Source organism: Lucilia sericata, unplaced genomic scaffold, assembly GCF_015586225.1.
Source record: "Lucilia sericata isolate MDLA Ls3-8-SP2 unplaced genomic scaffold, ASM1558622v1 Contig000116F_arrow, whole genome shotgun sequence".
NCBI lineage: Eukaryota > Metazoa > Arthropoda > Insecta > Diptera > Calliphoridae > Lucilia > Lucilia sericata.
Genome location: NW_023994148.1, coordinates 588,754 through 615,000, shown reverse-complemented (window position 1 = coordinate 615,000; position 26,247 = coordinate 588,754). Strand labels below are relative to the sequence as shown.

The following is a 26,247-nucleotide window of genomic DNA, read 5'->3' as shown; positions in this document are numbered from 1 at the left end:
AGATAGATAGATAGATAGATAAATAGATAGACAGATAGATAGATAGATAGATAGATAGATAGATAGATAGATAGATAGATAGATAGATAGATAGATAGATAGATAGATAGATAGATAGATAGATAGATAGATAGATAGATAGATAGATAGATAGATAGATAGATAGATAGATAGATAGATAGTAGATAGATAGATAGATAGATAGATAGATAGATAGATAGTAGATAGATAGATAGATAGATAGATAGATAGATAGATAGATAGATAGATAGATAGATAGATAGATAGATAGATAGATAGATAGATAGATAGATAGATAGATAGATAGATAGATAGATAGATAGATAGATAGATAGATAGATAGATAGATAGATAGATAGATAGATAGATAGATAGATAGATAGATAGATAGATAGATAGATAGATAGATAGATAGATAGATAGATAGATAGATAGATAGATAGATAGATAGATAGATAGATAGATAGATAGATAGATAGATAGATAGATAGATAGATAGATAGATAGATATAGATAGATAGATAGATAGATAGATAGATAGATAGATAGATAGATAGATAGATAGATAGATAGATAGATAGATAGATAGATATAGATAGATAGATAGATAGATAGATAGATAGATAGATAGATAGATAGATAGATAGATAGATAGATAGATAGATAGATAGATAGATAGATAGATAGATAGATAGATAGATAGATAGATAGATAAATAGATATATAGATAAATAGATATATAGATAGATAGATAGATAGATAGATAGATAGATAGATAGATAGATAGATAGATAGATAGATAGATAGATAGATAGATAGATAGATAGATAGATAGATAGATAGATAGATAGATAGATAGATAGATAGATAGATAGATAGATAGATAGATAGATAGATAGATAGATAGATAGATAGATAGATAGATAGATAGATAGATAGATAGATAGATAGATAGATAGATAGATAGATAGATAGATAGATAGATAGATAGATAGATAGATAGATAGATAGATAGATAGATAGATAGATAGATAGATAGATAGATAGATACGATTGAATGGCTGAGCCCTTAAGCAAAACACCAGGTTATCCCACGTTGGTTTCAAGGAAACTCTCGAAGTAGACCTATAACTTCATATATGAAGCAGGGAATCTTTAAGCCTTAATTAAGTACTTTCCACTTGGTTATAAACATTTGAGTTTCAATGGTCTTCACCAGGATATAAACGGTTTGAGTATTTTATAGTCCCCACCAGTCAAATCACAACCTCACTTTGAGGTGAAACGACAGCACGATACAGACAATATATAACAGGACAGTTATACAAAATAATGCATCACACAAGTACGAACGAGACGCAATTCCGATGAAATATAATGCCGATGACGCATTTTTCCTTATGCCGATGAACTTGTTCTTATTCAGCACTACAGGTTGTAAAAACATACCGTTATTTTAGCAATCTTTATAAAATGAGATGCCATATTAGTCAATTTATGTTTACAACATGAAATAAGTGATGCCAACTATTTGCAAATAAATTACGTAGCAATACATGAAACTTTAGCGTATTAAAGAAGTGAGTAGAAAAATATGAAGAAAATGTAAAAGACATTGTTTGATAAACACTTCTATTAAAGATTTTTCGTGCACTTACTGTCTTTTGTTGTTTGTTTATTTTGCACTTTAGACTGTTAATTTATTGTTTATTATCAAAGAAGTTATTGTCATGTTAGGGCTCTTATTTGTTTGTTTCCGCCTTATAAACAGTGAAAAACAAATTCTTTAAATAATTAAATAATTTTTTATAATTATTACTTGTTAATAAAAACAATATAAAATTAAATACCATATACTTTTTTTTGAAAAATCAAATTTTATGGCTTTTTTTCTAAAGATAAAAATCATAAAAATTGAGAAGAAGAAAAAAAAAAAAAAAAACAAAAACCATAAATAATGTTAAAGATTTTTATAAGTTTGAAAAAAAATTTAACGTTATTATCATGATATGCAACATGAGTCATTTCAGGTCTTTTGTTTATGTTTTTTTGTTATTATTGTTACACGTTAGCAGTTAAGCTTCTACATATTAATGACTTTTACACGAAAAAAAAGTGTGACACCTCTTGGTTATACCGACCGACTACCTACCCATAATTAGTGTTAAGACGTAGAAATGTAAAAAAATAAAGCTGCTGACATTAACTTACAAAAAAGGAAAGTTTTCTCTTCTTTTTTCGAGAAAAAACACTTTGAACTAATTAAGTTTTTTTTCATATTTAAATAAGTATGCAAATGTTTTAGACTGAAATGGTTTTTTAAAAAATTCCCAGGGTTTATGTTTTACTAATATATTGTTCGTTTTTTGTTTATTTTTTTTATTTAAAAGTATATTTTTTTGCAAATTTTAAACATAAAACATTTATTTTATTCATTCATTGCTTAAAAAAATGTAATGTCATTTTTATTTTTTTAAAGATTAGTTAAACGTGCTGTGTATTTTTCAAATAAATCTTTATAGTTTTTTAATATTAGATAACAAATCAATATTCTAACCGAGTTTTAAATGCGAATTTGCAAATTTTTTTTCATACTTATTGATTCTTTATAAATTTCTTAAAGCGGCTAAAATTTGAATCACAGTTTAATAATTTAAACTTGGTTTAAATAAAGTTTGTAAGAAAGAAAAAAGGCTTTGAAAAACCTTGTCTCAGCTTAAGGGAAGTCTTTTAATGTTAAATGTCAAAAAAATATTTTATTAAATTATCATAAGCCATCAGATTAGTATTCTGCCCATGGTAAATATTTCAATTTATTGTTTTAAAATTCGATTATGGTATAATTTTATCATTGTTCTATTTAAATTTTTAATAAATTTTAGGAAATTTATATTTTTTTAAACAATTTCTTAGTCAAAGTTTAATAATAGAAATTTGGTTTGAATTGTTCGCTAATATATTAGTATTTGAAGCAACTTAAGCTAGATTTGAAATATTTGATTTGATTACTAACTAAATTTATAGATAAATATTTAATATTATTCATTCCCATTTAACAGAGTAGCGTTTTCGTTTCAACATTTTAGCTTTTGTTTTCCTAAAATTTAGTTGTCCTCACTGATATTATATCGTAAACATGAACAAACTAATCTGGCAACACGAGTGAGACGTACAGAGATAGATTGATAGATAGATAGATAGATAGATAGATAGATAGATAGATAGATAGATAGATAGATAGATAGATAGATAGATAGATAGATAGATAGATAGATAGATAGATAGATAGATAGATAGATAGATAGATAGATAGATAGATAGATAGATAGATAGATAGATAGATAGATAGATAGATAGATAGATAGATAGATAGATAGATAGATAGATAGATAGATAGATAGATAGATAGATAGATAGATAGATAGATAGATAGATAGATAGATAGATAGTAGATAGATAGATAGATAGATAGATAGATAGATAGATAGATAGATAGATAGATAGATAGATAGATAGATAGATAGATAGATAGATAGATAGATAGATAGATAGATAGATAGATAGATAGATAGATAGATAGATAGATAGATAGATAGATAGATAGTTAGATAGATAGATAGATAGATAAATAGATAGATAGATAGATAGATAGATAGATAGATAGATAGATAGATAGATAGATAGATAGATAGATAGATAGATAGATAGATAGATAAATAGATAGATAGATAGATAGATAGATAGATAGATAGATAGATAGATAGATAGATAGATAGATAGATAGATAGATAGATAGATAGATAGATAGAGCTATTTCCCCTTATAGATTCGTTCTTGGCTTCAAAAGATGTGTTTTTAGTTTGAAGGGTACGAAAACGGGATTTCTAATGTTTTTAGAGATTTCTACTGACTTTGTGATACTTGGCATCACTGGTTGTTGCAATGTGTTTAAGTTAATGTGATTAAACGTTTTAATAAAATTTGAATTACTTTTAATACTCATCTTGTTTTTTAATGTTTTATTAAAATGTTCTTTATTTCCTGTTTTTTAACTTTAATTATCCCCTATCTGGATACTTTAATTACTATTATTTTTAAAATTTGCCAAAAAAATAACTTTTTAAAAAAACAATTAAATTTAGTATAAAATAATTTTATACAACAAATAAAGTTTTTTCCCCAAAAATAATTTAAATTTAATGAAATTTATTACTTGTTTTAAAAAATCTTGCACTTCAGTAATTTTAAACAATTGAAATTTGTTTTTAAATAAACAAGTTTGTACAAAAAAAAAACTAATTTGCATGTCTGACTTCCAACACCTTTTTATAAAAAAGAGGTTTAACCAAAAACTGTATTAATTTATGGTTAATTTTTAATTATATATTTTTTCCAACAATAATTGTTTATTTGTTGTTCGAGGCGAGAAGAGCAGCTGTTAGTTTAAAATTTCTGGAATAAATTTTGAAAATTTTTTATTTGTTATTCACTGCTTTTTTTATTGTATTGGTGTATAATATATTTTATTAACTTTTTATTATCTCTTGAGTTAATGTTTTAAAACATTAGTATTCAAATGTGGTATTAACTGAGTTCAATTATTTAAAATATTTCTTTGGCTTAGTAATATTTCAAACTCATGATGTTATCTATATAGATGTATATTGTCATTATAAATATTATTAATATTATTTATAAGTTTAGTTTGTTTTAGTTTATTTTTTGTTGTTGCAAATCCATTTAAAATATAATAATAGAAGTCATTAACATATTTAGCACCTCATTTTTTATCAAAATTCTAAATTTAAATTGAAATTTTTTAAAAGAAAACTTTAGAAGTTCAAAGAGCTTAAAAGAAATTTATACAGTAAGTAACAAAATTATTCAAACGAAATTTAAAAGTAAATAAATTGAGTTTAAATAAAGTAAAAATTTGTTTAAATATTTCTTTTTGATGATTAACACCTAAATTGTATTTTAAATTCTTTGTCCCACTGTCTTCATTAAGTTCAATAATCTCTAAAGTTTTCTTTAGCAATAAAACGGTTTTTTTTTTAAATTTTGGCTTTTAATTTTTTTTCAAAATTAATTTTCAAATACTCATTATTATTGGCTTATTTTGCTTTGCATGCCCGGCAAAATTTGTTCTCTTCCATTTTGTTTTTTTGTAGTAGTTTTATGTCTCATCTAACCACGCCTCAGCGTCACCTATTCGAACCTTTCATATCACCACAAATAACATTTTACACTTCACCACAACAACAACGACATTTAGCACCACGTCAGGCTCAGGCTTCACAACTACAAGAACAGCAACAACAACAAAATTACATTTGGCCCAATTTAATTAATCCTTTAACTTTTAATACGCCATTTGATAGTTTTGAACCTGAAGCTGAATTTGTGCCCTTGGAAGCTCAACAACAGCAGCAACAAAATCAACAGAGTCGTAATAATGAGGAGAAACCATTTGGTAAGTTTTCGATCTATTTGTCCCGGAATTTTGGAAATGGAATGGAGTTTTGAATTTCGTCTTTCACTTTGCAGAAGTTGATGTCGTGACTAGTGAGGTAAATGGTGAGGGTGCCCAACATCAACCGGGCTTGTTTTTCCAACAAGCTTTCCCCTTCTTTGGCAATAATTTGTTTAATACTTTTGGCGGTTTCGGCATTGGCACCCAACAGGAACCTTGGTGGAAGGGGTAAGTCGAATTTTGTTCTTTTTATTTGTTTTTCGTATAGTCAAGACTATAGTATAATCTATAGTCTAGTCAATAGTCTAGTGTATAATCTAGTCTATAGTCTAGTCTACAGTCTAGTCAAAAGTCTATAGACTAAAGTCAAGTCTATAGTTTAGTCTTTAGTCTAGTCTATAGTCTAGTCTGTAGTCTAGTCTATAGTCTAGTCTATAGTCTAGTCTATAGTCTAGTAAATAGTTTAGTCTATAGTCTAGTCTATAGTCTAGTCTATAGTCTAGTCTATAGTCTAGTCTATAGTCTAGTCTATAGTCTAGTCTATAGTCTAGTCTATAGTCTAGTCTAGTCTATAGTCTAGTCTATAGTCTAGTCTATAGTCTAGTCTATAGTCTAGTCTATAGTCTAGTCTATAGTCTAGTCTATAGTCTAGTCTATAGTCTAGTCTATAGTCTAGTCTATAGTCTAGTCTATAGTCTAGTCTATAGTCTAGTCTATAGTCTAGTCTATAGTCTAGTCTATAGTCTAGTCTATAGTCTAGTCTATAGTCTAGTCTATAGTCTAGTCTATAGTCTAGTCTATAGTCTAGTCTATAGTCTAGTCTATAGTCTAGTCTATAGTCTAGTCTATAGTCTAGTCTATAGTCTAGTCTATAGTCTAGTCTAACAAAATTAAAACAATTTTTTTTCAAGTTTTTCAAAGTCAGTCAAAGTGTTCACAGATAAAAATCAAAAAAACTGTCAATTTATAATATAAAAAGCGTGAAATTATAATAAAAAAAATAAAATAAATTTCTAAATAAAATCATGAATTAAACTAAATTTAAACAGCAGCATACTGCGTGTAGTTAGCAAAACTTTCATTAATTCACACATTTTCACTGTGAAAGTCTCGACTCAAATATTGTGTTTAAAAACTAATTGTCCAACAGTGAATGTTGTATTCACATCGGTAATAATCTGGCTTTTCTATAGACCATCATCATCATCATCATCAACATCCAACTATAATCATCATATGGATGTAAATCATCAAATTGAATAGTTTCCTTCAATTCAATTAAATTAAATATGATAAAGAGTTGTTGTTGTTCGTACCAATGTAGTACAGATACAACTTTGTTCATACATTGTGTTTATTTTGTTTGTATTTTTTTATGAAATGCGAATATTTTTTTCTAGTTTATTTGTTTAAACAATTATCATGCCCCCACTAAAGCCACTGACCGCAAATTTTTTCTCAGTTCTGAAATCTATCTACATTTCTAATCTTTTGAATATGAAATTTATATTTTTTTACAAAAATTTTCTAAATATTGTTGTTGTTGTTATGTGGGGCAGAGAAGCAAACATTTTTGTGTTTGTTCCCGAAGCATGTGAGTTTAAAATTACAATTTAAACAAAAAAGTCTAATTGTTTGCTTTGTAGTTTTCTAGAAAAAACATCTGTTAGGAAAATTTTTTTTGAGATTATTCTGTCTGATGTAAGTGGGGAATTATATAAACAACGAGTATAATAGATTTTCTTTTTAACTAGACTACTACTTAGAAGTATATTCAATTACTGATAAAAGCGTCATATATATGATGAAGATGTTTATTGCATACAGGGTGAAATATAATAAAGGAGACAAGACTATAGAGTAAACTATACACTTGATTATAGACTAGACTATAGACTATAGACTAGACTATAGACTAGACTATAGACTAGACTAGACTAGACTATAGACTAGACTATAGACTAGACTATAGACTAGACTATAGACTAGACTATAGACTAGACTATAGACTAGACTATAGACTAGACTATAGACTAGACTATAGACTAGACTATAGACTAGACTATAGACTAGACTATAGACTAGACTATAGACTAGACTATAGACTAGACTATAGACTAGACTATAGACTAGACTATAGACTAGACTATAGACTAGACTATAGACTAGACTATAGACTAGACTATAGACTAGACTATAGACTAGACTATAGACTAGACTATAGACTAGACTATAGACTAGACTATAGACTAGACTATAGACTAGACTATAGACTAGACTATAGACTAGACTATAGACTAGACTATAGACTAGACTATAGACTAGACTATAGACTAGACTATAGACTAGACTAGACTATAGACTAGACTATAGACTAGACTATAGACTAGACTATAGACTAGACTATAGACTAGACTATAGACTAGACTATAGACTAGACTATAGACTAGACTATAGACTAGACTATAGACTAGACTATAGACTAGACTATAGACTAGACTATAGACTAGACTATAGACTAGACTATAGACTATAGACTAGACTATAGACTATAGACTAGACTATAGACTAGACTATAGACTAGACTATAGACTAGACTATAGACTAGACTAGACTAGACTAGACTAGACTATAGACTAGACTATAGACTAGACTATAGACTAGACTATAGACTAGACTATAGACTAGACTATAGACTAAACTATAGACTAGACTAGACTATAGACTAGACTATAGACTAGACTATGGACTAGACTATGGACTAGACTATAGACTAGACTATGGACTAGACTATAGACTAGAATACTAGATTATAGACTAGACTAGACTAGACTATAGACTAGACTATAGACTAGACTATAGACTAGACTATAGACTAGACTATAGACTAGACTAGACTATAGAAGACTATAGACTAGACTATAGACTAGACTATAGACTAGACTATAGACTCGACTATAGACTAGACTATAGACTAGACTATAGACTCGACTATAGACTAGACTATAGACTAGACTATAGACTAGACTATAGACTAGACTATAGACTAGACTATAGACTAGACTATAGACTAGACTATAGACTAGACTATAGACTAGACTATAGACTAGACTATAGACTAGACTATACTAGACTATAGACTAGACTATAGACTAGACTATAGACTAGACTATAGACTAGACTATAGACTAGACTATAGACTAGACTATAGACTAGACTATAGACTATAGACTAGACTATAGAATCGACTATAGACTAGACTATAGACTAGACTATAGACTCGACTATAGACTAGACTATAGACTAGACTATAGACTACTATAGACTAGACTATAGACTAGACTATAGACTAGACTATAGACTAGACTATAGACTAGACTATAGACTAGACTATAGACTAGACTATAGACTAGACTATAGACTAGACTATAGACTAGACTATAGACTAGACTATAGACTAGACTATAGACTAGACTATAGACTAGACTATAGACTAGACTATAGACTATACTATAGACTAGACTATAGACTAGACTAGACTAGACTATAGACTAGACTATAGACTAGACTATAGACTAGACTATAGACTAGACTATAGACTAGACTATAGACTAGACTATAGACTAGACTATAGACTAGACTATAGACTAGACTATAGACTAGACTATAGACTAGACTATAGACTAGACTATAGACTAGACTATAGACTAGACTATAGACTAGACTATAGACTAGACTATAGACTAGACTATAGACTAGACTATAGACTAGACTATAGACTAGACTATAGACTAGACTATAGACTAGACTATAGACTAGACTATAGACTAGACTATAGACTAGACTATAGACTAGACTATAGACTAGACTATAGACTAGACTATAGACTACAGTGCAAACTATTGTTTAAACTACAGTTTGGGTTATAATTTAGACCAAAATAACAGAGAAATTATAGTTTAGAGTACAGTTTAAACTATTGTTTAAGCTACAGTTTGGGTTATATATTAGACTATAGATAACTTATTTGATTATAGTTTAGTCGGCTGTTTAGACTGTAGTTAAGTCTACAGTTTAGTTGACAGTTTAGGCTACAGTTTAGTCTACAGTTTAGACTATAGTTTATACTACAGTTTTGACTACATTTCGGATTGCAATTTAGTGAATTATTTAAACTATAGTTCACCTTAGATTAAAACCTGACTTTAAGTTGTAATCTGAGTAAAAGTAATGTCTGACTCAATTTCCTGTGGGATTTTTTAATAAAAATTATTGTTTTGATTTTTAATAAGTAATTCAATAATTGAAAAAAAAAAACAAACTTAATGATTCACAAAGAAATATAACAAAATTTATGCCAAAAAGAAACAAATTTAACAAATATTTCGCTTAATTGTTAAATTTCTTTATGCAATTTTCTCATAAACAAAATAATTTATTTCAGACTTAAGAAGATAAATGTCAATCAAATTGAATTATATTTTTTGTGGTAACAGTTCAAATGCGTTTTATATTTTTTAATAAATATTACGTAAGTTAAATACGTTTTTGGTTTTTTTCTAAAATTTTGTTTTTGATCCAATTCTTAGCTATTTGTTAGGCAATAATAATTGTTAACTTTTAAATATTTGTTTTTTTTTTTTTAACAAAATTTTTAATATTAAACATTTAATTTTGTTGGTTTTAAGTATTTCATACGCTTGGTTTAACAAACAAAAAGTTCAAAATGATTGTTTAAATTTCTTGTTAACAATTCGAATGTTAATTATTAAAGTTTTGTTGTATGTAAATTTACGAAAATTGTTAATAACTAGAATCTACATGATTCAGAATTTTGGGCTTGAAATTTTGAAAATCTATTATCAGTTTTGAATTTTTTTCATATTTTAATTCTATTTACTTTTCATAGTTTATGTGGGATCTTTTTTTGATCGGGTCATAGGTTTATCAATCGAAATTGCCAAAACATGTGCTAAACTCTTAAAGGGTCAGTTTTAAAATTAAAGTTTATCGCTGTTGGTTTTTTTTTATAAAGCTTTATGATTAATTTATATTTCAATTAAATTTTAAGTTGAAACAAATCTAAAACTGATTTAAATATTTAATAGTTTCTCACGATAATTGAAAATTGACGTCATTTTTTATTAAATATTCAGAGGAAGTTTTTAAGAAATTTGGTGTAATAATTGTAATATTTTTTTTATTATTCACCAAAAATTCGGTTCCCATTTAATAAAAAATAATGTTAAAAACTTATTTAAATAACCACCCCTTTTTTGTTTTTATAACTTATTTAACAGCCCCTAATAATTGTGTTTAGAATTATAATATTCTATCATTCCTACAAATTTAATTATTCTAAACCAGTCTATAATATAATGTAACTACTAGTTCTACTATTCTAAGTACTAACTTTGCTATCTATTCGAATCTTTTAATTTAATTGTTTTGTTAAATTCAAGGTTAATGATTTCATAATAAATAAGGTTTTTCTAGACATATAAAGATTTGTAGTTTTTAATATTGAATTGTTTAACAACTGCCTATCGTTAGCATTACAATTGTAATTGTTGTTGTTTTTTTTTTTTTTTTTTAAGCAAATTTGTTTGAAATTATAATTCTAACAATTAGATGAGATTTGCAAATTTGATAAACTCAACTGTCAAAGTTATTAATCAGTATTCTAATTTAGTTGGCTTGTTGTCAAGTTTGTGCTTTATTTTATCTTTGTTTAAGTTTAGAAAAGGAAATTTGAAAAATGTATAATTTATAAAACTGATTTATGGAAAATCTAGTAATTTTTTCAAATACGATTTTGACAATGAAATGTTTTCTGTTTAGGAGCCGCCAACACAGGGAAATTAAGTCTAAAGTGACAGCTGTCATTTCATAGACTATAGTTTAGTCTAAAGTTTAGACAAAATTTTTATTTAGACTACAGTTAAGGTGTAGTTTAGTATACATTAGTCAAAAATTTAGTTTAGTTTAGAAAGTTCTGGCTATGGTTTAAAATAAATTATAGACTATTATTAAGATAGTAAATTCGACTCTAGTTTAGACTAGAGTTTAGACTAAAGTTTTGACTATGATTTAGTCTACAGTTTAGAATTTAGTTAAAGTTTAGACTATCGTGTTTAGACAGTTTCTCAGTACTTAACTATAGAGTAGACTGTAAACTAGACAATAGACTAAACTATAGACTAGACTATAGACTAGACTATAGACTAGACTGTAGACTAGACTATAGAGTAGACTATAGACTAGACTATAGACTAGACTGTAGACTAGACTATAGACTAGACTATAGACTAGACTATAGACTAGACTATAGACTAGACTATAGACTAGACTATAGACTAAACTATAGACTAGACTATAGACTAGACTATAGACTAGACTGTAGACTAGACTATAGAGTAGACTATAGACTAGACTATAGACTAGACTGTAGACTAGACTATAGACTAGACTATAGACTAGACTATAGACTACTTAGACTAGACTATAGACTAGACTATAGACTAAACTATAGAATAGACTATAGACTAGACTATAGACTAGACTATAGACTAGACTATAGACTAGACTATAGACTAGACTATAGACTAGACTATAGACTAGACTATAGACTAGACTATAGACTAGACTATAGACTAGACTATAGACTAGACTATAGACTAGACTATAGACTAGACTATAGACTAGACTATAGACTAGACTATAGACTAGACTATAGACTAGACTATAGACTAGACTATAGACTAGACTATAGACTAGACTATAGACTAGACTATAGACTAGACTATAGACTAGACTATAGACTAGACTATAGACTAGACTATAGACTAGACTATAGACTAGACTATAGACTAGACTATAGACTAGACTATAGACTAGACTATAGACTAGACTATAGACTAGACTATAGACTAGACTATAGACTAGACTATAGACTAGACTATAGACTAGACTATAGACTAGACTATAGACTAGACTATAGACTAGACTATAGACTAGACTATAGACTAGACTATAGACTAGACTAGACTAGACTATAGACTAGACTATAGACTAGACTATAGACTAGACTATAGACTAGACTATAGACTAGACTATAGACTAGACTATAGACTAGACTATAGACTAGACTATAGACTAGACTATAGACTAGACTATAGACTAGACTATAGACTAGACTATAGACTAGACTATAGACTAGACTATAGACTAGACTATAGACTAGACTATAGACTAGACTATAGACTAGACTATAGACTAGACTATAGACTAGACTATAGACTAACTAGACTATAGACTAGACTATAGACTAGACTATAGACTAGACTATAGACTAGACTATAGACTAGAACTATCGACTAGAACCTATAGACTAGACTATAGACTAGAGACTATAGACAGACTATAGACTACTATAGACTAGACTATAGACTAGACGATAGACTAGACTATAGACTAGACTATAGACTAGACTATAGACTAGACTATAGACTAGACTAGACTAGACTATAGACAACTAGACTATAGACTAACTATAGACTAGACTATAACGGACTATAGACTAGACTATAGACTAGACTATAGATTAGACTATAGACTAGACTATAGACTAGACTATAGACTAGACTATAGACCTAGACTATAGACTAGACTATAGACTAGACTATAGACTAGACTATAGACTAGACTATAGACTAGATTAGAGTGGACTATAGATTAGACTATAGAGTGGACTATAGACTAGACTATAGACTAGACTATATACTAGACTATATACTAGACTAGAGACTAGACTATAGACTAGACTATAGACCTAGACTATAGACTAGACTATAGACTAGACTATAGACTAGACTATATACTAGACTAGACTATAGACTAGACTATAGACTAGACTATAGACTAGACTATAGACTAGACTATAAACTAGACTATAGACTAGACTATAGACTAGACTATAGACTAGACTATAGACTAGACTATAGACTAGACTATAGACTAGACTACAGACTAGACTACAGACTAGACTACAGACTAGACTACAGACTAGACTACAGACTAGACTACAGACTAGACTACAGACTAGACTACAGACTAGACTACAGACTAGACTACAGACTAGACTACAGACTAAACTACAGACTAGACTATAGATAAGACTATAGACTAGACTACATACTAGACTATAGACAAGACTACTAGACTTTAGGCTGTTCTATTGACTACTATGTGGACTACTTATCAAAAGTTTACAATTTAGAAAAAGTACCAAAAATTTCGTTAATCCCGTTAGTGGCCTTTGTGAATTTCTTCGGATCTGCTGTAACATACATCCTCCTTTACAGTCTAGACTGTAGTTTAGTCTACAGTATAGTCTTGATTTTAAATACCTCCAGAATCTCGTGCTTTATTTCATTACAACTTTCTTACATATATAATTTCTTAACTTTTCTTTTCTTCCCTCTTTTAGACCCAATGTCTGTACCGAAAAGGAAGAAGACGAAAAAACCTTAGAAGAAGGCGATGAAAAGGAAGAAACTGAAACTGCCGTTGGCACAGAAACCGTTAAACAACCCAGTTTTGGACAGTTCCAATTCCAATTGAATTCATGTGTGGAAAAACCCAATAAATATATTTGTACCCGAGTGTAAGTAGTTGCAAGCAAAGCAAACATATTTTCAAAACGAAATGCAATTAACCCAGTTTTAGATTTCACTTCACTGTCATAATAAATAAAAAAATTGCCACAACACAAGTTGAAATTATAAACAAAATTAATTGGCAATAATTGTTATTAAAGTTAATATCAACATGTTTTTAACTAATTTGTTTTGTTTGTTTGTGGTTTATTCCTAGTATCAATAAAAATGGCAAAAAGAAAACTTTGACCATTTCACGTCAATGCTGTCATGGCTATGGGCGTCCACGTAATGCTGCTTATGCAACACCTTGCGAGAAAATTGAAATCAAAGATATCGAAGCAACGGCTAGCGATTTAGGCGCCAAAGAGTTTTTGGCCAAAGCAAAAAGCAGCGGCTTAGGCGACTCTATACAGTCACGTAAAAATGTAACCATCTTTTTGCCTTTGGATGAAGCATTCACAGCTTACAGTGATGCCGTGCAAAGTGAAAATGTAAGTTTGCTGGAGATGCATAAAGGCAATTTTGAAAAACACGTAAAATAATCATTTCAATTTTTTCTACAGAATTTGGTTGAAATGAAATCGGATGAAGGCATGAAACAATTGTACTTGCGTCATGTGGTCGATGGGGAAATTAGCTTGGATGATGTGCGCAACGAACAGATTTTGAAGACACAAGTAGATGGCCAAACTATACGCATTAACAGTTACCAAATGCCTATTTCTTTGAGTCCTGAACCATATCGTTATACCGCCAATTGTGTGCCCATTGAGAAACACGATAAACTTTCCGAACAGGGTTTGATTCATACTTTAGCGGGCGTTTTGAAACCTGCCGATAAGAATGTTATGGATATTATCCGCCAAAGAGCCGATATGTCGATTATGCGTACAGTTTTGGAAAATACTAAATTGAATGAACTTTTGGAGGGTGAGAAACCAGTGACCATCTTTGTACCCACCGATGATGCCTTTGAGAAATTGGAACCTCATTTGCGTAGAGCTTTGAAGGAGGGCAAGGGTTGTGCTTCTAGTAAGTAGTTTTGATTTTTACCCAGTAAACATTTTTATGACTAACTTCTGTTCATTTCCTTCCAGACATCCTTAAAAACCACATTTTGGATTTGACCTTCTGTTCGGTGGCTTCTGTTCCCGGCGCCAAAACCACAGCCTACAATTTATTAGGTGAACCCATGCGTTTCAATCGCAGCAAAACTTCTGAAGCCGACTCTAAAGCCCAACAACCTGTTCTCATCAATGGCATTGCCAAGATCACTGAGGCTGATATTATGGGTTCCAATGGTGTTGTCCATGTTATCGACACCATTATGCCCACTGAATCGGCTTTACCTTTATCCTCACTCATGCAAGAGAAAAATGTCACCATTTTCAAGCGACTTTTGGAAGCCACCGGTTTGGATAACAAATTCGATGATATGGATAATGTTACCGTATTTGCTCCCACCGACAAGGCTTTGCAAAACACCCAATGGGCTAAATTATTGGAGGAATCTCCTGAACAATTGAAAGATAATCAAGAATTGATTGAATTCCTTAACTATCACATTGCTCAGCCCATGATTAAGACCTGTGATTTGCAAGAACAACTTATGCCCACTGTGGGTGGTGATAAAGTGCGCATTAATCTCTATTCTACTCATGCTCTTTTCTCGAATGTCATGAATCGTGCCACCGTCAATTGTGCCCGTTTAGTGCATTTCGATGATGAAAGTTGTGGTTCCGTTTTGCATCAAGTTGACAAAGCTTTGCAGCCAGCCAAACAAAATCTTTTGGAAATGTTGGAAGCCAATCCTAACTATAGTAAATTCTTGGATTTGGTGCGCATGGCTAATCTCACCGATTTATTGGCTAATGCTGAGGGTGATTACACTTTGTTGGTTCCCAAAAATGATGTTTTCGAAGAACTCGAAGACTCTCTTAGCAAAGATCAATCGGAATTGGAAAATCTTATCAAGACCCATATAGTTGATGATGTTGTTTGCTGTGCTGGCATTATTCCCACCAACTGGCCTTTCGTGCGTTCCATTGAGTCCTTAAATGGTCATCATTTGCGCATTACCCGTGATCGTCGTCCCAAGATACAAAATGCCGGAGTTACCAAATGCGATACCATTGCCTCCAATGGCATTATCCATGAAATCAATGATGTTATAGTTCCTCTCTCTCGTCAACAACAGCAACAACAACAGGCCCATAAAATACCCCAATATCCCGGCCATCAAGCTCAACGTCCCCACCAACATCCCTTCCAAAATCCCGAAGATATTTTTGGTGATCTCTTTTTCTAGATGTTGTTTGGAGAACCAGCTTTTGGACCCTTAGTGAAAATTGAAAGCTCAATTATTTTATAATTCCAATACTTTCCTCTTCCACCTTCTTCTACCCCCCTCATGCTACACATTTTTTTTAACGAAACATACATACATTAACAAGAAAACATAACGTATTTATTAAGCTTAAACCGAATAACGAAATGAAAATTTTTGATCTGATATTTTCGAATATTTTCTATATTATAATTAATATATAAACTATATATTTAACTATATAAATTATTATTTATACATATAAATAAAAAAACGATTATTTAAATTTAATAAATAAATTAAAAAAAAAACTTGAATAATATCTTTTGTTTTTAAGGGGAATACTGAATGTTGGATCCACGATTAATAGTTAAAATTATAGAATTGGTATTGGCCTAAGATCCTCAGGTTCAATATTATAAAATATTTGAAAAGTACCAGTTGAAGAACGAAAAAGTACTAAAAATCCTTTCTTACAGATTTTCTTTCATTTTCAGAGGTTGTCTTGGATTTTTGCTTATATCTCCATTATTTATAGATCGATTTTGCAGATCTATAAATAAGAATTATTGAAAATTTGGATTCCGAAGACATCTGGGATCTTCAGAAAATTTAACTATTGAAAACAACATTCTATGATGTAATCTTGTATTCTTAATCCAAACTCTTCTACAATTCTAAGGACGTAAACAATTCTACGATCTCTGAATATTATGTGAATTTTATTCTGAAAAGTTGTTCTATGTCCATAACGTAAATTCTTATTAGATTCAAAAACGGACAGACAGACATGTCTAGGTCCGTTCGTCTGAGGAGACTACGTTACCGTTCGAACGGTGGAAGCTAGAGGACTGAAAATTTCCAGAAATATTTCTTGTTTGGTTTTAAATATCCTCTATATCGATACACGAATCCAGCTATCCTCCAAACAGCCCATCGTACCATTGTTAACCCTAGAGACCATATAAGAACGCTTTAATGTTCAAAATTATCATAAACATTTCAGAATAGCAATGAAGTCTTTGTACCAAATTTCACAAAGATAAGTCCATAATTGACCCTACTCCCTATAGTAATAACCCCTCTTACTGAAAATCAATTTATTGTCAATAAATCTTTCAATTTGTATGGTCTTAAGATAAAATTAATAAAAATTAATAATTTTACGAAATTTTTTTGAATTCTTAAAATCTCGATGCATAATTGGCTCAAGTCCCCATTTAATGGATCTATTCCAAAACAAAAACGCAATATCGACAATAAAAATAGGCATAAATCCGATAAATAGTTAATCATGTCAAATACTGATGAATCATAAACGTCCCATAAAGACCTTTATAATTTCGTAGTTCGAACCGTCTTCCGAAATTCACTTTAAATTTACGACACACGCTTTAATGGTTGTTATTTACGATTAAGAATAGCCTAATATAACACACTTACAGTCAATACCGTTTATAACGATCTCAGTTATAACGAATTCTTGGTTATTACGAACTATTTTACAATTCCCGAGATTTTAGTAACTATTTTAATACAAAAAACTTAACTTAGAACGAACTCGGTTATAACGAATTCTCGGATAAAGTGCACTACTTTTTTAGCCATTCAATTTCATACAAATTTGACTGGTCCCTCGAAGTTCGAACCTCTTCACGTAATTGAAGATGTCATCGAAATTTTCATAGACGAATCAAAATCAAATGAAAGAATCAGCTGTGGAATCTATTCGAATGAGTTGAACTGACAACTTTTAATAAGGCTGGCAGCATACTTCAAGGCGCAGTAATGACTATGAAAGTAGCCTCGGAACGGATTCAGTATCTCTGGATGTTAGGCGGATATATTCTTATACTTACTGATAGTAAAACGGCCATTAGATCCCTTGAGAATGTGTACACTACTTCAAGAATGCCCGGTTTCTCCGGATGAAATAGCGAAACAGACATCGGTTATCCGCACATGGGTTCATGAGGACATACATACATACATACATACATACATACATACATACATACATACATACATACATACATACATACATACATACATACATACATACATACATACATACATACATACATACATACATACATACATACATACATACATACATACATACATACATACATACATACATACATACATACATACATACATACATACATACATACATACATACATACATACATACATACATACATACATACATACATACATACATACATACATACATACATACATACATACATACATACATACATACATACATTGCAAATAAAAGATGGAAGAGGGAACCCACCTGTACAGAGACCAAAAAGATTTGGCCCATAAAGGATAGGAAAATGATATGTTATGATTTAAACCTAAACAGACGCCACCTTAGAAAACGTATAGCGGCCATTTGGTAAACCGCCAAAAGAGTAAATGATTCACTTACAATGATTTCCAGAGAAGTTGGAACGATAAAGAAGAAGATGAAACTACAGAACATTTTCTTTGACACTGTCCCGCTTTTGATGAACTAAAACGGAAAAAGTTTGGTCATCGAATACTAACTGACAATAACTGTCTGTTAAAAAACGATTTTGGCAACATTCACGCATTTATTAGAGCAACGAATTGACCAATAGGATTAGGGACAAATTGGTGAGATCACAAATGGTATCACAACCGGACCTACCTATAACTGGACGCATCACAATAACCTAACCTAATATTAGTAATTCTTTTGGTTTTATTTATATTGGGTCCAGATTTTGTTTAGTTTATTTAAGTACCATTTAGGTACTTTCTATAGTACATTTTGAGTTAAAAGTACAAATTATTTGTAGTGCATTTAGGTATTACTCCCCTCAATTATTTACTTATACATATTTGCAAGTACATATGAATGTATGTACATATGTATTTATTTCAGAGTATTTAATTAAAGAGTAGACAAAAAAACCAAAATACTCTTATTAAGAATCGTAAGTACTATTTACTCGCTAACAAGTACTCGTACTCTTTGTTTAACTCAAGAGGTTTGTTATCATTAATGAATGCAAAAATTGTATTATCTATTATTGCCTTTTTCCAAAGAGCAATTTAAACAAATGCCGCTAAAATTATAAACAGTTTATTTTTGAACGTTTAACAAAGAAGATGTCTTCCTCTAATCTCCCTGCCACATTTACCCCGAGTTTTCACGATGAGGAATTGTGTAGAAAAATGGAATATCGCGTTTTAGGACGTACGGGTCTAAAAGTATCAAAAGTTTCTTTGGGTACAGGAACTTTAAGTTCTTTTTATGGGTAACGTGTTATTTATATATAAATTTACAAAAATATAAATTTATTTACTTATTTTGTTGTTTTGTTGTCTTTATTGTTATAAATATTCTAGTGACCTTGATGTTAAAGAGGCTATTGCTACTATACATAAAGCACTCAAAGCCGGTATAAATTATATAGATACTGCTCCCTATTATGGTCTGGGGCGTTCGGAAGAAGTTTTGGGCATGGCTTTAAAAGATGTACCACGTTCCGCCTATTATGTGGCCACTAAAGTGGGCCGTTACAATCCCACCTATGAGGGTATGATTGATTTCTCGGCCAAAAAAACACGCGAAAGTGTGGAGCAAAGTTTGCAACGTTTGGGTTTGGATTATGTCGACATAATACAGGTGGGGCGGTGAGAGATGAGTTTAATAAATATTTGTTTGTTTTATTTCATTTCGTTTTCTAGATTCATGATATAGAATTTACGAAAGATTTTGATATTGTTATCAATGAATGTTTACCCGAACTGGAGAAAATTGTTAAGGAAGGCAAGGCTAGATTTATAGGTGTCACTGCTTATCCTTTAAAAGCTTTAAAGGAATGTATTAAAGCGGCCAATGGAAGATTTGATGTAAGTAGCAATAGAAAGAAACAAGACTCGAGTAATCGATTAGAGAAATATAATCGAATAATTAGAACAAATTTTATCACGTTAATAAACATTTTTTGGAAACAGATAAGTGAAAAAAAAAATGAAACGAATAATCGTTGAAATTAATATTAATCGATTAAAAATTTAAGATATGATAAAACATAAAAGTTAATGTGAATAATAACTATAAAAATAAATTAATCGAATAATCGATTAAAATAATATTCGACTATTAATTAAATTTAAATATTCGCAAGATATTTTTGTTTAATAAAACAATATTTGAAAAAATTAAACAATCGATTCTCAAGAAAATATTCGAATAATCGATTATAATGTTATTCGAAAAATTATAAATTTTTCCTTCTAAAATAAAGTTTTCTCAATCATTTTTGTTAAAAAATCAGATTATTCGATTAAAAAATTATTCGAATAATCGATTTAAAATTTATTCGAATAATTAATTACACAAATTTCGTTAAAAGATTAAAGGTTATCAACAAAATTAAATTTCTTCTATAACATCCGATTATTCGATTTAAATAAGGAGAATAATCGATTAAAAAGTCTTTAAATAATAAAAAACTCAAACAAAATCATTAGTTTTTAAACGAAATTAATTATCTGCCATAATTTAAATTTTATTCTAATAATTATTTACACAAATATCGTTAAAAGATTAAAGGTTATCAACAAAATTAAATTTCTTCTATAAAATCCGATTATTCGATTTAAATAAGGCGAATAATCGATTAAAAAGTCTTTAAATAATAAAAAATTCAAACAAAATCATTACTTTTTAAACGAAATTATTCGATTAAAATTAACCGAATAATCGAATAAAATTTCTTAAAAAATATATAAAAAATCTTAAGTTGTTAAACAAATTAACTATTCATTATAATCGAAAAATAATGAAGAACAAAATTATTCTAATAATCGATTAAAATATTATCCGTATAATAAATTTAAAATGTTTCCTTAAAAAAAATCATTTAACTTTTAAAACAATTTTTCGAAATTTTTTTTTCTTTCTTTGTGAAAAATCCGATTATTCGTTTGATATTAACCGAATAATCGATCGATTATTAAAAATGATTGTTAAACATTGAAATTAAAATTCAATAATTTTAGGTAAAAATATTTGATTAATCAATTAAAATTGTATTCGAATAATCGATTAATATTGTATTCGAATAATTAATTTGAAATTTTCATTACAAAAAAATTAATAAATTTAAAAAAAATCACAACTTTTCGAAGTTTTTTTTGTGGAAAAATTTCAATTATCCGATTAAATTTATTCGAATAACGATTAAAAACCGAATATATTTTGTTAAAATATTGAAAATTAGCTGAAATAAAGGAACTACCAACTATGCATTTAAATTGGTGCGACCAATGTTTAAGAAATGTACTAATAATCGATTGAATTTATTCGATTAATCGTTTTCAAAATTATTCGCATAATCGTTTAAATAATATTTCAATTTTAAAAAATTGATTTATAATCGATTATAAAATATTATTCGAATAATTTTTAAATAAATATGAATAATCGACTAAAAGCGCATACTAGAAAAGTTCAAAACTATTCGATTAATCGATAAAATAAAAGTAAAACTATCATATTTATTTAAAATGATAGTTTATTTTAAAAAAATATTCGAATAATTTATTAAAAAATTCATTCGAATAATAATTAATTTTATTAAACTGAATGAAATTCTACAATTTTTCTTATACCAATAATCGATTAGAATTATCCGAATAATCGATTAAAATTATCCGAATAATCGATTAAAAATACGTTGTTAAAAAGGCTTTTAAGAGATATTAGTATGATCGATTAAAAATTAAAAAAAAATCTTTAAATTTTTTAAATTAATATTAAAATTATTCGATTAATCGATAAAAATTAGTCGAATAATCGATTAAAATTATTCGAATAATTTAAGTAAAATTTTATATATAACTATCTAAAAGCCTTTAAAGTTATGCGAATGAATAAAGTTTGAAAAAAATATTCAAATAATCGAATGAAAAATTTATTCGAATAATAAATTAAAATCTTTTGTTAAATAAATATCATTACATTTAAAAAATTGAATTATAATCGATTATAAAATATTATTCGAATAATTTTTAAATAAATATGAATAATCGACTAAAAGCGCATACTAGAAAAGTTCAAAACTATTCGATTAATCGATAAAATAAAAGTAAAACTATCATATTTATTTAAAATGATAGTTTATTTTAAAAAAATATTCGAATAATTTATTAAAAAATTCATTCGAATAATAATTAATTTTATTAAACTGAATGAAATTCTACAATTTTTCTTATACCAATAATCGATTAGAATTATCCGAATAATCGATTAAAATTATCCGAATAATCGATTAAAAATACGTTGTTAAAAAGGCTTTTAAGAGATATTAGTATGATCGATTAAAAATTAAAAAAAAATCTTTAAATTTTTTAAATTAATATTAAAATTATTCGATTAATCGATAAAAATTAGTCGAATAATCGATTAAAATTATTCGAATAATTTAAGTAAAATTTTATACACAACTATCTAAAAGCCTTTAAAGTTATGCGAATGAATAAAGTTTGAAAAAAATATTCAAATAATCGAATGAAAAATTTATTCGAATAATAAATTAAAATCTTTTGTTAAATAAATATTTTATATTTTTGCAAAATTACTAATTTCGATTAAAAATATTAGTAATAATCGATTAAAAATATTCGAATAATTTAAGTAAAATATTGTATACGACTATCTAAATAACATTAACATAATAAATTAAAAAATGTATTCGAGTAAATTAATAAATTGCTTAATTTTTTAAGCATTGCTAATAAAATCAATCGATTAAAATTATCCGAATAATCGACTAAATTTATCCAAATTATTCGAATAATCGCATTGTTAAACATACCAATTTTTCAAAAATATTCGTATTAAAATGAATCATCGATTAAAAAATTTATTCGAATAATAATTAATCCGAATAATAGATTAAAAATACATTCTTAAAAAATGCCTAATTATCACAATGCTCTCAAAACTTGGGAATGAATAAAGTTAAAAAAAAATATTCGAATAGTCGATTAAAAAATTTATTCGAATAATAAATTATAAATTTTCCGTTAAAAATCGATTTAATTCTTAAAGCAGAATAACATTTAATTTCGATAATAAAGTTATTTGATTAATATTAAGCGAATAATCGATTAAAACTATTCGAATAATTTTAGCACATTTTTTTACAATTTTAAACATTAAAGTTTTGCAAATAAATAAGGTTGTAAAAAAAATATTCGTGTAATCGATGAAAATTTATCCGAATAATCGGATGAAATTATTCGATTAAAGTTGTTTTAAATTATAAAAAATCCACAAGCTTTGCCATAAAATGTTTACTTATAAAGAATTTCAGAAAATATTCGAATAAAATTGTCATATAACTTAAAATAATAGCAATAAATCTATAAAAAATTATCCGGTTACTCTATTAAAAATGTAGGAAAAAATCTCTTTTTAATTGAAAGACTCTTAAACTTTACACTTCCCCACTTCCAGACGGTTTTATCCTATGCCCGCTACACCCTGTGTGACGACTCTCTAAAATCTTATCTTGATTTCTTTCATAACGAAAACCTGGGCATCGTGTGTGCCAGTGCCCATGCACTTGGCCTTCTAACGAATGCCGGTCCACAACCCTGGCATCCTACAAACGATGAACAGAAGCAGTTATGCCGGAAGGCAGCCAACATTTGCAAAGAGGCTAACATCGAACTTGGCAAACTGGCCATGCATTACTGCATGCAATTGGATGGTGTTGCAACATTTCTAACTGGTATGCAAACTCGCCAACTCTTGGACATAAATTTGGAGGCATTTTATAATGGTCTCAACAAAAAGGAACAGGAAGTTTTGCAACTTTTAAAAAATACGTAAGTAAAGTAAACAAAAAGTTAAATATGATAGATTATATGGAAGTAGAGTGTAGATTATGGCAACAGGTTAGACGTTTAGTTATGCTTTAAAAATTGGGCAATACGACTATGAAGTAAATTAAGTATGTTAACAGGAAGTTGGAAATAATTTGTTTAAGTAGTTTTCAATTTACATTAGTTTCTGGTACTTTTTGCTAACACTTTTCTGCAACTTTTCTGTTTTAAATTTGTTTTCCTTTTTCTTTTCTAGTGTCTTTACCAAGTCCATCAACTGGGAGGGCTTTGAACTTGAACGCTACTGGGCAGCCATGGACAAAAAGAAAGAAACGACAAAATAATGATTTTGTTCAAATTGTACCAATGTTTTATATACAAATAAAGTTATTTTAATAAATTTTTCATTATTATAGAAAATTCAAAAAGTACCACTGTTTTATAGAAAAAAAGTACAAAGGTGGGAACCTCCATGCTTTCTCCAATACTTTAGTTTTAAATAAAGCACCAAGAGATTTAATTTTATGCGCCTCGAGGAATGGATGTTACGAAGATTGTCTTTATAACATAAATCTAAAAAAAATTCCCCATTTTATCCCTTTTTTGGTGGCTTTTTTCGTTCATCGTAATCGTAATTGGCGATAAAAACTTCGTTATTTAAGAGGTATTTATTATTTGAAATAAGTACATTCTTTGATTTAAGTAGTATTTTTAAAAATCATATATTGGTTTCAAAAATATAAAAAGTACCAAAAAGGTACCAAAATTCTCTAAATGCTGAAAATTGTAGAATTTTTAAAAAGTGCCCCACACCTGCTTTGTTTTAAATAAATAATTTGAGTAGATTATAGATAGATAGACGCTTTTATTCTCTTAAAAACATTTATGCCAGAGATGGAAAATTCTTCAAGAATTTTAATCATTAAAAAGAAAAGAATTTTATAAATCATCGCGGTCGATTAAGTCGTTTCTATTTTTGGAAAGCCAAATTACGCTTGTTTTCCCATTTTATTTTTTACTGTCCGTGGATGTTTTTTGTCTTTGATTCTGAAGGCCGATAATTATCAAATCGGTTTGATAATCATGTTTTCAGAATTCCTTAGAAATAATTGACTCCTGATAGAATTTCAAATCGCGTTTTCTTTTGCATACCATTGCTTTCTTAAAATATTCTGTAGAAATATCTCAAGACTGATTAACTGTCGTCATCAATCACTGGGGAAGAATTCCATCAAAGTCGGTTTTTTTTCAGGGAAAATTTCGTTGAGGATCCTTCGCACCTAGATGAATCTCATCAAATTTAGATTCGATATCACTTATTTCTATTATCTTTTCATTGAGTATGATCTCAAGATCGATCAACTCGATTCAATGATCGCTCAGAGGCTTTACCATCCAATCGATTTAACTTTACTGACTATCATTTCTTTGGAAATCAATAGAGATCCTTTACGTCTGATAGGATTACAACAAATTGCCATTTTATGCGAATTTCTTTTAATTGTTCTTTGTCCGATGAAGATTCTTCTCAAGATTTATCGACGCTATTGGGAAGAATTACAATCAAATTGATCCTGGAGGAACTTCGATCAAGTTTAATTCATTTTTGTTTCTCTTGTTTTTCGAATATATTTCTTGCTTTGCTTCTGGGCAATGTTTTAAAGCCGATTAACCATAGCCGTGAGAGTATAAGGATCACTTCGTTTAAATTTTCCATGACTAGCATGATCAGCCTTTTTTATAGAGATCCTTCGCTTATGGGAGAGTTACATTAAGATTGAACTTGCGGAAGATTGTTTTTAAGATCAATCAACACGTTCCAGCAGTCGCTCTGGGTGAATTTTAATCAAATCTTTAACTTTAACTTTCCTTGACTATCCTGTTTA

The 26,247-nt window shown here is 28.8% G+C and overlaps 2 protein-coding genes across 5 annotated transcripts in view; both read left to right on the top strand.

Moving 5' to 3' along the window:
- Positions 1-16,772, top strand: part of LOC119600521 (transforming growth factor-beta-induced protein ig-h3) — a 22,291-nt gene extending 5,519 nt beyond the window's left edge. For 2 of the 4 annotated variants that reach the window (XM_037950780.1, XM_037950781.1), the window contains exons 3-8: positions 5,193-5,494; positions 5,569-5,722; positions 13,983-14,159; positions 14,369-14,645; positions 14,718-15,186; positions 15,252-16,772. In XM_037950780.1, coding sequence (XP_037806708.1) covers positions 5,193-5,494; positions 5,569-5,722; positions 13,983-14,159; positions 14,369-14,645; positions 14,718-15,186; positions 15,252-16,462 — 2,590 coding nt within the window. In that variant the 3' untranslated portion in view covers positions 16,463-16,772. The remainder of the gene's footprint in view (positions 1-5,192; positions 5,495-5,568; positions 5,723-13,982; positions 14,160-14,368; positions 14,646-14,717; positions 15,187-15,251) is intronic. The other 2 variants (XM_037950783.1, XM_037950782.1) reach the window with 2 other exon arrangements.
- A 2,774-nt stretch (positions 16,773-19,546) lies between these two features.
- On the top strand, positions 19,547-24,781 carry LOC119600558 (L-galactose dehydrogenase-like). The gene is made up of 5 exons (XM_037950866.1): positions 19,547-19,776; positions 19,868-20,147; positions 20,210-20,374; positions 23,991-24,364; positions 24,618-24,781. The coding sequence occupies exons 1-5, from the start codon at positions 19,628-19,630 to the stop codon at positions 24,703-24,705; spliced, it is 1,056 nt and encodes a 351-aa protein (XP_037806794.1). The 5' UTR covers positions 19,547-19,627; the 3' UTR covers positions 24,706-24,781.
- Positions 24,782-26,247: the final 1,466 nt, after the last annotated feature.

What these genes read in the sequence shown, in the direction of transcription:
- LOC119600558 (XM_037950866.1), top strand. Translation starts at nt 19,628, where the DNA reads ATGTCTTCCTCTAATCTCCCTGCCACATTTACCCCGAGTTTTCACGAT. An exon ending in ACTTTAAGTTCTTTTTATGG is followed by an intron (nt 19,777 to 19,867) that starts GTAACGTGTTAT and finishes TAAATATTCTAG; the next exon opens with TGACCTTGATGTTAAAGAGG. An exon ending in CGGCCAATGGAAGATTTGAT is followed by an intron (nt 20,375 to 23,990) that starts GTAAGTAGCAAT and finishes CCCCACTTCCAG; the next exon opens with ACGGTTTTATCCTATGCCCG.